This window comes from Elephas maximus, chromosome 15, assembly GCF_024166365.1.
Source record: "Elephas maximus indicus isolate mEleMax1 chromosome 15, mEleMax1 primary haplotype, whole genome shotgun sequence".
Classification (NCBI taxonomy): Eukaryota; Metazoa; Chordata; class Mammalia; order Proboscidea; family Elephantidae; genus Elephas; species Elephas maximus.
This window is the reverse complement of record NC_064833.1, coordinates 40,302,513-40,318,970: the sequence shown is the minus strand read 5'-3', so window position 1 is coordinate 40,318,970 and position 16,458 is coordinate 40,302,513. Positions and strand designations below refer to the sequence as shown.

The 16,458-nt window shown below is 45.4% G+C and overlaps 1 protein-coding gene across 9 annotated transcripts in view; it reads right to left on the bottom strand.

The window, feature by feature from the left end:
- Positions 1-47: 47 nt before the first annotated feature.
- Positions 48-16,458, bottom strand: part of NCALD (neurocalcin delta) — a 449,176-nt gene continuing 432,765 nt past the window's right edge. For all 9 annotated transcript variants that reach the window (XM_049853824.1, XM_049853826.1, XM_049853825.1 and 6 more), the window contains 2 exons: positions 7,850-7,955; positions 48-5,309 (listed from right to left, as the gene is read on the bottom strand). In XM_049853824.1, coding sequence (XP_049709781.1) covers positions 5,212-5,309; positions 7,850-7,955 — 204 coding nt within the window. In that variant the 3' untranslated portion in view covers positions 48-5,211. The remainder of the gene's footprint in view (positions 5,310-7,849; positions 7,956-16,458) is intronic.

The window sequence follows — 16,458 nt, the reverse complement described above, 5'->3', positions numbered from 1 at the left end:
ATTTTTTGTACATTTTTAAGAAGAAAAAATAAATATTCCTAACATCAGAGTAAGCAACAGTGTCTGGTGCTTTCTGTGAGGTGGGTATTGGGCTCTTTGCCTGACTGGGGGAAACCCCTGCTGTGACCTTGTGGATCCTGGGCTCCCCCGGCACTTTCTGGCCCTGGGCTTGGACAAGGAGGGCGTTTGCATTCCCTCGCATTGCTGGGCCCCACCCCAAGGTTAAATTAGGGCAAAAAAGCAGTTGCTGCGGAGTCCACTTCGACTCAAGGCGGTCCCGTGTGTGTGAGTAGAACTGCGCTCCGTAGCGTGTTTTGGAAGTAGATCACCAAGCCTTTCTCCCGAGACATCTCTGGGTGGACTTCAACCTCCAACCTTTCGGATAGCAGCCGAGCACATTAACTTTTTGCATCACTGAGGGACTCCTAAATAAGAAGAAATCTGTTGCCGTCGAGTTGATTCCAACTCATAGCAACCCCTATAGGACAAAGTAGAACTGCCCCACACGGTTTCCAAGGAGCAGCTGGTGGATTTGAACTGCCACACTTTCAGTTAGCAGCCTGGCTCTTAACCACTGTACCACTAGGACTCCAAATGAGAAGAGGACTGAGGAAATCAAGAGGCCTTTGCTGTGACTTACAAAGAGCCAGCTCAGTCTCTTCGCTTCTACCCTTCCTCGCTCCCGGCTTTACTCACCCCCACTTGAATCACAAGACCTTTCCGGTACCTTAGCCCATCCGGGCCAACCTCTACGTAGAGGTTAACCACATGGCTCAAACTCCAATTTCATCACGAACTATCTCCTCTAGAATGTCCAGGATCCCTAGTCTCTGCTGGTTCAAATCCAAACACCTTGATTACTATTCCAATGTTTATTGGTGTTTCATCAGTGGCCATCCACCCCACTAACCTCCACATACATTCCTTTAACCGTTATCCATGATTATCTTCCTAAGACTCCCTCTGTTGAGACAAGTAGCATTTCTATGTTCTTCCACATCTCACTTTATCTCTCTGTGCCCACAGCTTGCAAATCTTGGCTGAAAATTTGCCTTCAGGAAGCTTTCCCTGACTAATTCGAATCCAATGTATTCCTAGTAGCTTTTATGCCTGGACCAGCTGGCAGGGAAGAGGAGGCTGGGACAAGTGCTTATTGATGACACTTCTGGAGAGATTGTGAGACTAGAGATGGGACCACATGGTCTTTTGTTCCTGATTCACGTTCCATAGTCTCGATAGGATGTTGCAGTGCACTGACCACAGACCTGCTGGGTAGGGGAGCTGGTCCCCACATCTCCCCGAGGCTGTCCATCCCTCAGCCTGTGCCAGCCACAGTCCTGCTGTGTGATGAACTCTGCTCACCATGTGTGCCACCCCCACACACCTCCTTGTCCTTGAGACTGTGGTTGGGTAGGCAAGGGTGACCAGTGATCAGTACCATAGGATTTGGTATCAACTCTTGCCTTCCTCCCTATATATTAATTCAGTTCATTTACCATGGACCAGGTACCATGATAGATGCTGGGCAGGGTGGCAGGGTGGTGGGGGTGAGGGGGGATGGGAGGTGGGGTTGGGACAGGGAGAGGCAATTTAGACACAGTCTGCCTTCAAAGGAGGAGATATGCAGTAATAGTGCTCTGGTATCATCCATCAGCATAATAATAGAGGTTTGCCCTGGGAGAGTCAGGGCTCTGTCATCACCCTAATCCTAATACAAACCCTTCAAGCCCTTAGACATTCACATTGTAATGACAGACCACCAAATCTGAACTCTGAGAAGGCTGTCAACTCGAGGGTCTGAGCCCTGTGTTTCTAGGGCGTCAACCAGAATCACTGTCACTTCAGGTCCCCCCCAAAAGTGGATGCATTGGGAGAAATGCTTGTGAAGGATAAAGGAGAAAAGTGAAGGAGTAGATAGGGTGAGCCTGCAGACTGCAAGGCACGTCTGACACCTATGAAAGGTAAGAGGGAAGGAAGGAGGATTGGGTGGGAAGAGCCTCAGACCACAGCATGATTATAACAAAGTGTGAGCCAGGCCAATGGGGAGTCCCTGTGCAAAGACCACCCACTGGAAGGGTCTCACCTTGGGCAAGAATGACCCAGTTCTAATATTCTCCCCCCAGGCCCAGTCATTGACTGGGAGCACCAGGTGAGCAGGATCTCAGAATGAACACCGAGGTGGATCCAAAGGTATGGCAGCTGGAGCCGTCAATCCACTGTGCTTCTCGCAGCAGGTTCCATAAAGGAAGGAGTGAATGAGCACCTCACTGGCTGCCATAATCAACCCTTCATTCACAGTCCGTGGTTCCTGTGTCCCTCTAAGGCAGGAACTATACCCAGGGGGAGACCAGTATCAACACCTGGAGCCCCAGTAAGGTACAGGTTCAGCTGAGGCAGCAGTGTAGGCATGAAACGCTCATGTTCCAGGTAACCATATTAAAAAATAAACATGCTTTAATGCCAGACAAAAGAGCGACACAAAATCAACTGATATAGTGGCCACTCCATGTAATGTGATTTATAAATATATGTTATTAGATCCACTTGTAGACAAGTCATCCCTGAGGCATACCAATGGGACAGTGCCCTCAGTATCCCTTCCCCACCCCAAAGAAAGGTATGAAACAGCTGAGCACTCTGTAGAGTCCTTCAGGTTGTAAGCCACTTTATTTCATTCCCTTGAACATCACAGGCTGGCTTTATTTCAGACAGAACAGACTCCATTTCCAGAGATCCCTGAACACAGCAATGACAATGAATAGCCCAGTAAGGGAATGACAAACTTTTAAGCATTCAGCCTTCTGGGTGCTGCAGAGTCCCTTGGACAGACTTGTGTGCATTGGATTAAAGACATACAAAGGCCTTCCTTGGAAGAAAGAGAAAGAGAAAACCAACCCTTGAGAAAGTACAGACAGGGTCAGTGGCAGGCCAGGATGAGGACTATGTCAGTACATTCTGGGGAGTGTTGGCATTCATTAGCCATGCAACTGGCACTTTTTTCTTTCCTGAACAGCTGGAGGCCCTCTTCTCTGCTCCCTACTCCAGCTCTGGGTTCCAGGAGACAGAGTGAGTCTGGCTCAACAAGATGTCATAACTAGTGGCAGAGCCTAGGCAGGCTTTCCCAAACATTAACTGATTCCACCCATCCAAAGAGAATTAAAAGGAGGAATTAGGTCTTCAACTGAGAACATGAAAAACTGAGAGGCAATTCCTGGAATACTATCAATAGAGTATGCTGACCCTCACCCACTCTGCACTCCTGTCTTACATTAATTCTTTGTTTTTCAAAACCAAATTTGACTAGTTGGTCCACAAAGAAATTTGGCAAGTCTCGGTACAGAACTACTATGAGGAATTGACACTCAGAGGAAGATTATGAAAATTCTTTTACTGAGCCTGGGTTTCAAAACTCAGCCTGCAGAGTTGGTTCATTTTGGCCAACCAAACAAATTTGGATTTTTGTTACCAGCTAAAATGGACTCAAGTAACACACAAGAACATGGAGGTTAGAATGGACTCAGCATCGTTTTCCTTGTTTTTATGAGGTTTATCTTTCTGTGGTTCACGTTCTACAGGAAATAGCTTGGCAGCAGAGAGACCCACTGGGGACCTCTGTGCTTTCCTTGCAGCAGGTCTCTCGTCTACATCCTTGAGTATTGGAGCCTCCTCATGTCAACTGTTTGAAGAACACAACTTGTCTGCGATCAGCAGTTTTTACTCTTTGCCTTTAGTTCAAATTAGTGTATGCTAGGTCACCAGACCAACCAGCAACTCAACTTGTGCTGTCACTTCTGGAAATAGAAGTCTATATTCAGAGAACTTAGTGATGGAAAATACTATTGGATTCCTCATAGTGGGCCTTGGAAACCATAGTAGCATTTGCCCAAGCCACCTTCACCATGAATCAGATGACTGCTCAACTTTGACTTTCTCAAGGGTGTTTGGGCATGGAAAAAAGAAAATTCTAAATATGACTCCCTAACCATGCATGTAGGTTGAACCATTGGGAGATCCTGAGAATTCATACTATTTTTTTCAGGTCTGCAGAATATTGACATGCTCAGAAAAACATGACATCTTTAATCTAAGGCTGCCAATGAGTTGATGGGCTCAATGGACAAACCACCAGCCTCTCCTCTCTCGTACTTAGCTTCGTGGTGCTCCAGTGGATGTGTCCCATTTGACCTGCCCTGTCATTCTTCAGGCTCTGACACTCTGGAAAACCATTCAAAATTAAGGTTGGGCCTTAGTCATGGTTACTTTTTACTTCCCTGGTATATCTAAAATATACCTGTTGCTTGGTGCATTTGTGCAAAGACAGATACGACTTTAAAACAAGACATAGACATTCATTATAGGGGGCTTACTTCACAATAAGCTACTACAAACAGTCATCTGGAATAAGATTGTATTAGTGCTCACTAAACATGCATTTCATTTAAACAAGGCAAAATACTTATTGGTCTGTAATACCCAATGTTTTATATACAGTAGACTTTTTTTTTTTTTTTATAAGTCACAATAGGCAACAAGATGGGTCTGGTTTTGGAATACAAGTTACCATTTGTGTTTAATTTCCACAGAAACTCATATCAGCTCAACTAGTGTAAACTTGTGAAAAAATAGCTGAGCCATCTTTTTCCTCTCTTCTGTTTACCTTAAAATGTTCACAGCTTAGAAACTACAGCCTTCTGACGAAGAGTGTGGAGTGAACCTCCATGGGGGAATTCTCCAGGTCCCTTTCATAGCCTTGACCCAGAGAGTAGCTTGTTCTTGGGGAGTCTATCACCTCTAGGGTGTGTGTGACAACCACCCAGGCAGGCGTTTCCATCTTTCAAACAAGTTCCTCAAAGCTTGCGGTAGAATCACTGGGCTGGATTTGTTCCCTTCTCTTGCCTCATCAAGTCTTGGTTTCAGAATAGACATTAGAATAGAAAGAGAAAAAAATAATAACAATAATGATTAAGCATCGTTGGAACAATGAACACCACAAAGTCTGTTTACGACAGCACTGTCCATGCTCTCCACAAGCGTGTTGGAGCACCGGGCATTCCCACGAAGCATCCACGACAAAAGAAGCAGAAGGCGTCACAGAGGAAGGCGCGTCTGGCCGCACAGGGGACAGCATCACCATCAATATTGTTTGGCAAAATGGTTAAAAAGAAGAATCAAAAGGGAACATGAACAGCTCTGGGATTCACTGGGGAGACTTCAGAACTGGCCGGCACTGCTGGGGTCACACTGCAGGAGGCGCACGATGGATGGGTCACTTTTGGCCCCCCGGATGAACTCTTCCAGGGAGAGTTTTCCTAGAAAGCAAGAGGACGGGTGAGTGGCTGGAGGCATCCACGTGAACTTACACTCTTGCTCCTGCATCTTGGGGGCTGCAACTTCTCACCTTCTCCCTGCGGCTAGTCTGACACCTGCTGTGATGTCCCAGCCCTCATCTCTCCCTGGTAAAAGCCCTGCTTGCTTGTTCTTTTGATGGCAGTGCCAAGCCCCAGAGGCAGGGGCTCTGCTGCCTTGTCCGCTCTCACATGGCCAGCACCTACACAGTGCACTCATTGCCTCAACCACACTTCCTGAGAGCCTGCTATGTTCCAAACCTCAGGCTGCGGCTGGGGAGAGGGCACTAGATGAACCTGACATGACTCTTTCTTGTGCTCCTTTTGGCTCCAGGCAACCTGTAGGGCTCACTATCTGCAGAATGAATGGCCCTCATGCCTTTATGAAGCTGAGTCGGGAGCTCATGGCACCAAGGCTGTTCCCATGATGTTACTATTGAGGCTTCTGGGCTCTTTGAGGTCTCTTGGGTCCTAAGCCCTGAGCCTGTGGCCTTTGGTTTGCTGCAAGAGTCCCTCCCCCTGCATGTGGAAAAGGCTCCCCCAGACAGCTGTGGCGAGGGACCCTGGACATAAGTGGTTATGCTTTTGACAACACGTGAGGATGGCTGTGCCTCTAACCCAAAGTAAGGAGAGTTCAACGGTATGTGTGCAAGGCAGAGAGTGGCCCACTGGGTCCCTCCTCTCAATTACAGCGTTCTCCTCCCACCCTTGATGGGCTGGAGCAGGGAGGCTCGGCAACCCGGGGTCCTAGAGTGTCACTTCCTTCCTGTGTGAGCCAGAGACATACTGAGTTCTGTTCCAGGAGGTCCCTCTGTCACTACTGTCATGGGAAGGACAGTGGGCAGCAGTATCTTCTGCATTCTTGGTGCTTCCTTTCTATGCTCAGGGAAACTTTCTCTTTGCCTGCTTTGACCCTGGGAGTGAAGCGAGTTACTTGCTTGGGCATTCTTCTCAGCTTTGCCTTCGTTCCTTCTCTTGGAAGGGCCTGCCCCAGAGAGGACTTATCTCACTCTGCTCCTCCAAAGACACACCCCGGCAGCTTGCACAGGAAGTTACATCCTCCAACACAGCTCTATCCTTTACCATCAGTTATGTGCCTGGGCAGTGCAACAGTTAATGCCCTTGGCTGCTCACTGCTCCAGTCCACCCTGAGGGCCTCAGAAGAAAGGCCTGATGATCTACTTCTGAGAAATCAGCCATAGGAAAACAGTTCTACCCTGACACACATGGGATCGCCATGAGTTGGAGGCCAACTTGATGGCACCTGGAACTGAATTGCTCCTTTATTTCTCAACTCATTCTAAACCCAGGTAGGAAGGGGTACTGATTATTGGAGGCCCCCCTCTCAGAGATACCAACAAATATGTCTTTCCCTTAGCGGCAAATCCCTCCCCAGAGCCTGGTTTTTTTTTAATCAAATTTACTTTACTTGTTTGAAGGAAAAAGGCAGGTTTTTTTTTTTTTTTTTTTCCTTTTGTTCAGAGCAAACTCTCTTAGGCTTGTGTCCTGGCCCATTTTTATAAGCCACAACCTTGCCTGTGCAGTTCTTAAAATGGTGACAAGTTTGCTCAGGCTACAAAAGAAAAAATAGGGTTCAATAGATGCAATGACACCTTTGTAGAGGAAACCAAACAAATGAGGGAAATGAAACAGTACGGTCACTTGTATACTTCCAAATCCCCCAAAGCTGGAAACCACAGCTGGACATAGTGGTGCAAACCCTATGCTCCATATAGAAATCTGGTTCTCTTGGGTTAACCCTCTGTGTGCCTCAGAATCGCTCTGGGGGCTAATTTTCCTATGTGCCTATGTCTTTTCTCTTCAAGTAAGTGACCAGAGGTTAGATGCAAAGAGTGTCAGCCAAGAGGAAGCTAGTGGCTGGAGGTTCACCATGAGGCCTGCTCTGCTGCACTGCACTATGCCTGGGTATTTGGGCTAAGACATGTGAGTGCACTTAAAGCCTCTCCTCCTTCCCTGTACATTCTCCCCATCCCCCACCACACTCCATTCTTCCCCCTTGGGAAAGCACAGGGCTTTTACCAGTGAGATGCATACCTGGGAATGGCAACTCACTCAGGGCCCTGTGATTCCATTACGCTGGAGTCTCAGTTGAGATACCATAATGTATTGTCTATGATCAACATAGTACCTAGGGTGTTACCCTGCAGTGTCTCCGGTTCCTCCTTCCCTGCTCCACAGGCCTCATCCTATTATGTTTAGGGTAGAGAATGGCCTAGAAGGAGGATAGAAGGCCCTAGAAATGAGGCATTTCTCCCCAGGAAGGGATCAGCTCTCCAGTGGCCACCCCGGTCATCCTGCTTCTTGCCTATCCAGGGTCGCACAGGGGGAGTCACTTTGACAAAGGGCCTTGACCAGGTCCCTGTGGTCGATATCTTATCCTCAAGTGGCATCTCCCTGCCTGGATTCCCCCACCGTCTCCAGAAGCCCCCATCCTCTCCAGAAGCCCCCATCCTGAGCAAAGAAATGCTACCATGGCCTCTTACCATCTCTATTGGTGTCCATCTGGCGGAAGATCTTTTCTGTCCTTTTCTCTGGGGTCGACTCATCTTCAGGCATTTTCATTACGGATGAAACCATCTTATAGATTGCCTGGGGACAGAAGCCACATAGTGGTAAGACAGAAATGTGGTTTGGCACAAAATAGCCCTGTTATTAAACCTGTCAAATACAGGAGTGAAGATGTGTTCCCTATTCCTTCCCACGAGTAGCTAGTCCTGTCTCTGCTGACGTATTGTATTATAGGAAATGTTCGGCAGTCAGCAGTGGGAGACGCTAGGCCAGGAGTCAGTGAGGACCTTCACGAAGATCCGTCAGACTCCTGTGACTCAAACTTTAATCCTGCCCCCAAGGATTTTGTTAACATGCAGACTTCGATTGAGTAGGATCTCGTAGGGCCTGAGATTCTGTATTTCTAATAGGCTTCCCTGTGATGCTGGTGCTACTGTTGTGAGGACATCACAAAAGGAGTAAGGTTGGAGATGACATTCCACATCCCAAGAGGCAGGCGATTGCAGACTGCAGTCTCCACACAGGGGCCCCTCGAAGATGGCAAACACCCGCCAGTTAATAAGGGCCCATTAGCCTTCCAGGCAGACATAATCAATCCATCCCAGGGTTCTTTCTCCACCTGTGGCAACGCTCTCACATTCTTTCTCAACAAGCTCCAGGGTATTCCCAACTAATCAGTCAGGTTTGGTACTCAACATGGAAAGAATCAGCCATCCCAGCTTTGGATTAAATAACTGTGTAACCTCCGAAAGACAAAAGAAAACAAAAACCAGTTGCCATCGCACAATGGACTCCAACTCATGGCGACCCCATGTTTGTCAGAGCAGAACTGTGCTCCATAGGGTTTTCAATGGTTGATGTTTCAGAAGTAGATCCCCAGGCTTTTCTTCCCAGGCATCTTTAGATCAGCAGCCAAGCACGTTAACTGTTTGCACCACCCCGGGACTCCTGTGCAACCTCAGGCCTGAGCTGAACTGTGTGTGTCTGGGAAATCTGAGAGATGAAAGAGAATTCTCCTAAAGAGTTTGGAAGCAAACCGCACCCCCCCCCAACCTGTGGCCTCCTCCACTAACTGTATTCTCCGCACAGTACTCAGCAAGGGGAGGCATCAATTATCAGATGTAGTTTTTATCTGGGAAGAATAATGCGAAGTCATCATTTTTAATTTCAGACTATGACTTTGCTGATCAGATTTACTTTGAGCATCTTAGCCCTGAGAAGATGTTTTAGAAAAAAATAGATTTTGCTAGGGGTTGGGTGGAGAAACCCAGAGAGATCTGGAACTCTGGGTATAGTGAGGCAGCTGGAGAGAGCAGAGAGAAGGAGGCAGTATGCAGCTAAGAGGAAAGTAGGCTCCAAAAGGGAAATATGGAGGCAAAGATTTCCCAAATCCTACCATGCATCAAGGACATATTGAAATGTTACCCTCCTCCAGGAAGGCTTCCATGATCTTCTTTCTTTCTACTGCTATGTGTAATCTCCCTTCCTCTGTGCTTCTTCTTTTGGATCATTTCATTCGACTCATCCTGAATTGTAGTTACCCAAGACACTCCCCTTTTAGATTCAAAGGTGGCGATCAGGTATGGCTGTTCACAAAATCCCTGATAGTGTTGAACATAGGGTCTTGCACAAAGTTGGGTTCATTAAATTTAAAGGATTAATTCAGTAATAACTGTCTCTTACCTTCCTTCATGCTTATTATCCTCTCAACTTGCTTCTATTCTGTTTCTATTTATAGAGTTCCTCCCTTTATCTTTTTATAATTTTTTTTCTAAACTTCCTATCCTTTTTCTTCTCCCTCCCTTCATATAATTATGCATATTCATGTTAAATCTCTTAAAGATTCTTAACCTGTCAATAGCTATGGGCTCTTGCCTTAGAAGCTGTACACATGTGCCCATGGTTGGGCACTCACCATTGCTGACAATTCCACATGGATTCAGAAGCCAATCCTGAAAATGGCCAGAAAACCCCTGATCTTAGTTTATTCCTTCCCTCATTCTCATTCATTCATTCATTTACTCAGTTGGTCACTGGGTGACTACAATACACCAAGCATTATGACAGACCCAGTCCTTGCCCTCATGGGGCTCATACTTAAATAAGGCAGACAGACATTATTAAAATAATTGAAGAAATGCATGTAAACCATATTAGAGCAAAGTGCTATAAAGTAGGGCACATGGCCTTAAGAAATGATATAGGAAAACTGTGCCTTGTGGTGCAATGGTTACGTGCTTGGCTGATGTTATGGTTTGAATTATGTCCCTCAAAAATATGTTGTAAATCCTAATCTCTATGCATGTGGTTATAACCCCATTTGGGAATGGGCTGTCTTTGTTATGTTAATGAGGCAGGATTAGTGTAGAGTGTTTCTTGAGTCAATCTCTTTTGAGATATAAAAAGAGTTAAATAACCTAGCAGAGAGAGAGATAGGGTAAGACAGATGCCAAGACACACGAAGATCTCCAAGGAACCTGAAATTAGAAGCTGAGGAGACAGGGACTTTCCTCCAGAGATGAGAGAGAGAGCAATCCCCAAGAGCTGGTGCTCTGATATCAGACTTTTAGCCTCCTAAACTGTGAGAAAATAAATAACACTTGTGGTATTTCTGTTATAGCAACACTAGATAACTAAAACAGAATTTGGTACCAGAAGAGTGGGATGCTGCTCTAACAGATACCTAAAATATGAAAGGGATTTTGGAATTGGGAAATGGGTAGAGACTGGAAGAGTTTTAAGGTGCCTAATATTAAAAAAAAAAAAAAAATTTTTTTTTTTTTTAATAGTAATAGTTAATAGTAAAGCCTAGATTGTCTTGAAGAGACTGTTGGTAGAATTATGAGTGTCAAAGGCAATTTTGATGAGGGCTCAGAAGGAATTGAGGAGAGCTATAAAGTCTCCATCTTCTTAGAGAATATATATGGTGCCAGCAACAGAATGTTGCTAGAAATGTGAATGTTGAATGTGCTTCTGGCGAGCCTTTAAAAGAAAATAATGAACATGCAACTGGAGAATGGAAGAAGGGTGATGTTTTTTATGCAGTGGCAAATAATTTATCTGACTTACGTCCATATATTTGGTGGAAGGTAGAACTTGTAAGTGATGAACTTGGCCTTGAGATTTCTAAGCAAGATCTCAAAGGGACCACGTGGTTTCTCCTTGCTACTTGTAGTAAAATGTGAGAGGAAAGAGATGGACTTTAAAATGAAATGTGCAAAATGAAAACAGAACTTAAAAATTTGGAAAATTCTGTTGTACAAACTAAGGACATATGTCCTAGAATGTTCACCATGAATGTGGCTCCACAGTCTTTTGTTAAGGACATTAAGCCTGTGACTGATGGATCTAACAAACTACCACAGCAGAAAACCCATTAGCTTGGACTAAATGGGACAGAGAAAGAAGGAAAGGAAAGAATGCTGTCTGCCTCTTAGAATTCTACAGGCAGAAAACAGACCAAAGATGCTACATCTGTTGTCTTCCAAGAAAAGAAAAGGACCATCCCTGAAGCAGCTCACAGATCAGCAGAACTGTTGGAAGGAGCGTGGGAAGCAGGACCTTCTCAGTTGCAAAGGGCGCAGCCATGGTATCCTGGATCTCAATCGATGGGGCCAGAGTGTCCTAGGTTTCGAAGAGTCAAATCTTCACCATCTTGGTTCCAGAGTTTGGGGCTGCTATTAAGGCCCTGCCAGGGGATAGTGCCACTTCCCAAAGCTGAGGGGGTAGAGCTGCCATGCCTAAAGGCCAGAAGAATGGGGGTGCTGGGGCTGAGGGGGTGGGGTTGCCACTCAGATAGACCAGGAGAATGGGGCCGCCCAAAGCCAAGGGAGCAGAGTTACTATGACAATGGGTCTAGAAAGTGAAGCTGAAGTCCAGGGCCAAGAGTCCAGAGAGCATGGTCAACACCCAGAGTCTGGAGGGCATAGTCATTGGCCAGATGGTCCCAAAGAACAGAGGATTATTTTCAAGCCTCAAGAGCTAATATAGATTTTTTTTGGCTAGGTTTTGGACTTGCTTGGTGCCTGTTATTCCTTCTTTCCCTCTACTTCCTCCCATTTGTAATGGAAATGTCTACCTTGTTTCTAGCCCACCATTGTACTTTGGAAACAGATACCTTGTAGTCTAGATTTCACAGGTTCACAGATGAAGAATTTTGCCCCAGCCTGGAATAACCCTAACGTCTCATCTATATTTGATTTACATGATTCAGAAGATGAGACCTGATGTAAGACTTTTGGGATGATGTGATGGGGTGAATGTCTTTTGCATGTGGGAAGAACATGCATTTTGGGAGGTCAAAGGGTGGAATCTTATGAATTGAATTATGTCCCCCCAAACCAGGTGCTGTAAATCCTAACCTCTATGCTTGAGGTCGAAAACCCTGGTGGAGTAGTGGTTAAGTGCTGCAGCTGCTAACCAAAATGTCAGCAGTTCGAATCTACCATGTGCTCCTTGGAAACTCTATGGGACAGTTTTGTCTTGTCCTATAGGATAGCTATGGTTTAGCCATGATTTTAGCTGACATACTAGAGCTGCCTTTCAAAAGCTGGGAAGTGGTTTGTGGTTTGTCTCAAGTGGGAGCTGTGTCCTAGAGGTGGCTGGGTGAAATGGTTGCATGAGAGCTGAAGTGTGAGATCCTCAAAAAGAGACAAGTCAGTGACACATGGTCACCCATTTCAACCTTTATGAAGTCCTACTCTGCTCACTCCTGGCAAGGATTTGGCATCTGTTTTCTGAATGGAACCAGTCCCGTTTATATGAGCATGTGTCAGGCACTGAGCTCGGCCTCATGGGAGGACACAGACACAGGTACTACCACTGTGGGGCTCCTTGGTGTCCCAAGGGATCATGTGACCATGTAGCCTTTAAGAAGAACAAGATTCTGGGCTAGGACCAGCAGACCTGTGTCTCTGTTCTCCACCCACACAGCATCCCCCTACCAGGGACAAAAAGCCCTTGGTAACAGTTGGACTAAGCACAAACAGTGAAGAAGCAGTGGAAAATACATCAAGCAGAATCAACTCAATGGCAACAGGTTTGGTTTGGTTGGTTTGGATGCTTGAGGTTATAATCCCATTTGGGAATGGGTTATCTTTGCTATGTCAATGAGGCAGGATTAGTGTAGGATGTATCTTTAGTCAATCTCTTTTGAGATATAAAAAGAGAGAGTAGAGAGAGAGATGGGGTAAGATAGATGCCAAGACACACAGAGATCTCCAAGGAACGAGGAAGCAAAAGCTGAAGAGACAAGGACTTTCCTCCTGAACCAACAGAGAGAAAGCCTTCCCCTAGAGCCAGTGCTCTGAATTAGGACTTCTAGCCTCCTAAACTGTGAAAAAATAAGCTTCTGTTTGTTAAAGTCAAACAAAAATTTGTGTATTTGTGGTATTTCCATTATAGCAGCACTAGATAACTAAGACAGCTGCTAACTGAAAGGTCTGCAGTAGGAGCCCACCAGCCTCCCTGTAGGAGAAAAGACCTGGTGATCTGCTCCCATAAAGACTGCAGCCTAGGAAACCCTAGGGAGCAGTTATACTTTGTCATATAGGGCTGCTATGAGTCGGAATTGACTCGATGACACACAACAACAGCTGAAAGGCAAGGGTAGACTTCCTTAATGAGTGATGACTGAGCAAAGATGTGTAGAAAGTGTAGGGCTTAAAGGAGTGCAGGGCAGAAGGAAGTGCACGTATAGAAGCTCAGGGGTGGGAGGAATGGCAAGACGGCTGAGAGAGTGTGGGGAGTGTGTCCTAAGATGTGGCTCTAGAGTAGGTAGCAGCAGACTATTGAGGGCCTCGTAGGCCATTTAAAGGTATTTGTGTTTATTCAAAAAGCTGAGAAAATATGGGAGTGATTTTAAATTTGCTTTTCCTAGCAGCATCACTTTCCACATTCACTTCTATTCCCTCATTGCAGGTGACAGTGTTTAGAGAATAAAAAAAAAACCATCATTCATAATTTATTCAGCAATTAAAATTTATTGAGTGTCTACTATGTGATTAACACTGCTACCTGATGGGGATATATGTGTCAGCAAGACTGATCTGCTTTCTCTTATTTTATATCTTACCAATCATCCTAACAAAGAACTTGGGAGGGACCACATGGGAAACAAAAAGTACCCCATTTTCACTAGAAGGCGGGGGCGGGGGGGACAAGAAAGCTGGTGATAGGGAACTTAAGGTTGAGAAAGGAGAGTGTTGACATGTCGTGGGGTGGTTAACCAATGTCATAAAACAATATGTGCACTAATTGTTTAATAAGAACACTTCATTCTGTAACCTTCATCTAAAAAAAAAAAAAAGTACAAGAAAAAATAAAGTACCCCATTAAAGTACTACTTAAATGGAGGTAGCCCTAGTGCACAGTAGTTAAGCCCTCAACTGCTAACTGAAAAGTCAGCAGTTCTATCCCACCAGCTGCTCTGAGGGAGAAAAATGTGGCAGTCTGCTTGCCTTAAGGTTACATACAGCCTTGGAAACCTATGAGGCAATTCTACTCTGTCCTACAGGATAGCTATGAGTCAGAATCAACTTGATGGCAATGGGCAGTCATTCTGTAATGCTTTAATAATTGTTAGAAACCCTTGTCCAGAGAGTCTCTGGGTCCCACATTAGTGAATGAACAGGGATTACAACCCACTGGCCTGGAGCACTCCTTGGAATTCTCAGTCTTTAAGGGTTGGGACTCATGAAATTCTCCTTCTTGTGATTCTGATGGGAAGTCAACTATAGTAATCTAGAGGCTATTCCCTTCACACTCTTTGTCGACGGCACTGGGTTTTGGTTCTGGGTTACTCTTTGTTGAACAAATGTATGAAAGATGAAGTAAACAAATAAATGTTAGAAAAGGAGGTGTTCGTATTCAACAGGAGGTCTTGGAGAGTTTGTCTTTAGCTATTACCCTAAAGAAGGAGATTTGTGACAAAGAAATGTAAAACCAGTTGCCCTAGATTCGTTCCAACTCGTGGCGACCCCACGTATATCAGAGTAGAACTGTGCTCCACAGGGTTTTCAGTGACTGAGTTTTTGGCAGTATATTACCAGGCCTTTCTTCCAAGGCACCTCTGGACAGACTCAAACCTGCAACCAAGGTGTAGTGGAGCATGTTAACCACTTGTACCATTCAGGGATTCCCACAGAAAGATGTGGAGCAGTTAATACAAAACAAGAACAATAACAATCAAAAATAAAAACAGAAGGTTCCATGCCCTTGATGTTTTTCTTAGGTTGCGTTGAGTCAATTCCTACTCATGTCAACCCCATGTGACAGAGTAGAACTGCCCCGTAGGGTTTTCTTGGCTGTAATCTTTATAGAAGCAGATTGCCAGGTCTTTTCTCCTGTGGAGCAACTAGGTGTGTTCAAGCTGACAACCTTTGGATTAGCAGCCTAGTGCTTAAGAGTTTGAGCCACCAGGGCTCCTCAGAAAGTATTTGCAAACCAGGCTCTGGGATGGGGCAGGAGGCACAAGGTGAGTACATTGTGGGGTTGTGGAACTAGTGAGGCCTTTTTTAAGACTCACATTTCCAGATGGTTCTTTCGTTTCACTTAGACTACATATGTACATATATTTAAAATGTACATCCACTTACAGATAGGGATTAGTGGATTGTTCACACAGCCAAATCTGTACATGGGTAGGACTAGAGCAGTGAACAAAGAGCTGAGGTCATCAGGCCCAGTGCTCCCAAGCACGGATAAGTGGATGACTGCTTTGCAAAATCCAATATTCACATTCGGGGAATTGTCTGTCCCGTTGCTCCCTTCACATGGCATCAGCAACGGAGAGCTAATTGTATTAGACCTTCAAAATCTGGAACTCCACAGCACAGGGATGGGATAGACACACAAGCCCAGACTGAAGTCTGAAATAAATCATGTCTTTTACTGCCTCTAGTTTCCTCCCACCCCCCACACCCCAGCCCACCCTCACCCAAATTTAATGGGATCAAACTGTGAAGAAGCCAGGCTACTTCCCTGCTTTATTTTTAGCAATGTCAATGAGAGGCCTAGCAGGGACATCCTGTTTTTAATTAAACTTGAAGAGTCTGATTCTGGTCTTGGGATAAATGCAGAGCTATGGGTCACCCAGGAGCCCAGCTCCTGCTCTACCCCAGACAGGCTTCTGACAGCTCCCTATGGGTGGCCAGGGCCCTGACCACTTCCTCATGGCCTATACTTTTTCTTAATTTTTCCCTCTGAAGGAATAACCTCTGGAATGTTGTGAAGGAAGCACTCAACTCTGAACTGATAAAGGTTATGGCATTAACTAAGAACAGGCACAATTCCAAGAGTTAGAGCTCAATCTTCTCTCTGAAGGAAACCAGACTGATTCTTTTCATCAAAAAATTTAGGGTCTTCCAGCAGGGAACCAGATATCCATGGCCGTCTGATGGCAAACCAAGGACAAAAGATGTTAAACAGAACAGGGTTGTTTTTAGATTATAGATGAAGAATAGTACCCTGCTTAGAAGGATGTCACATACCAGGAAAGGGGGGTGGACAGAGGCTAGTAGAATCTTTCTTGGAAATACTTTAAATATAGGATGAATATCTATAGGGTTAATATGAGTTGGAATTG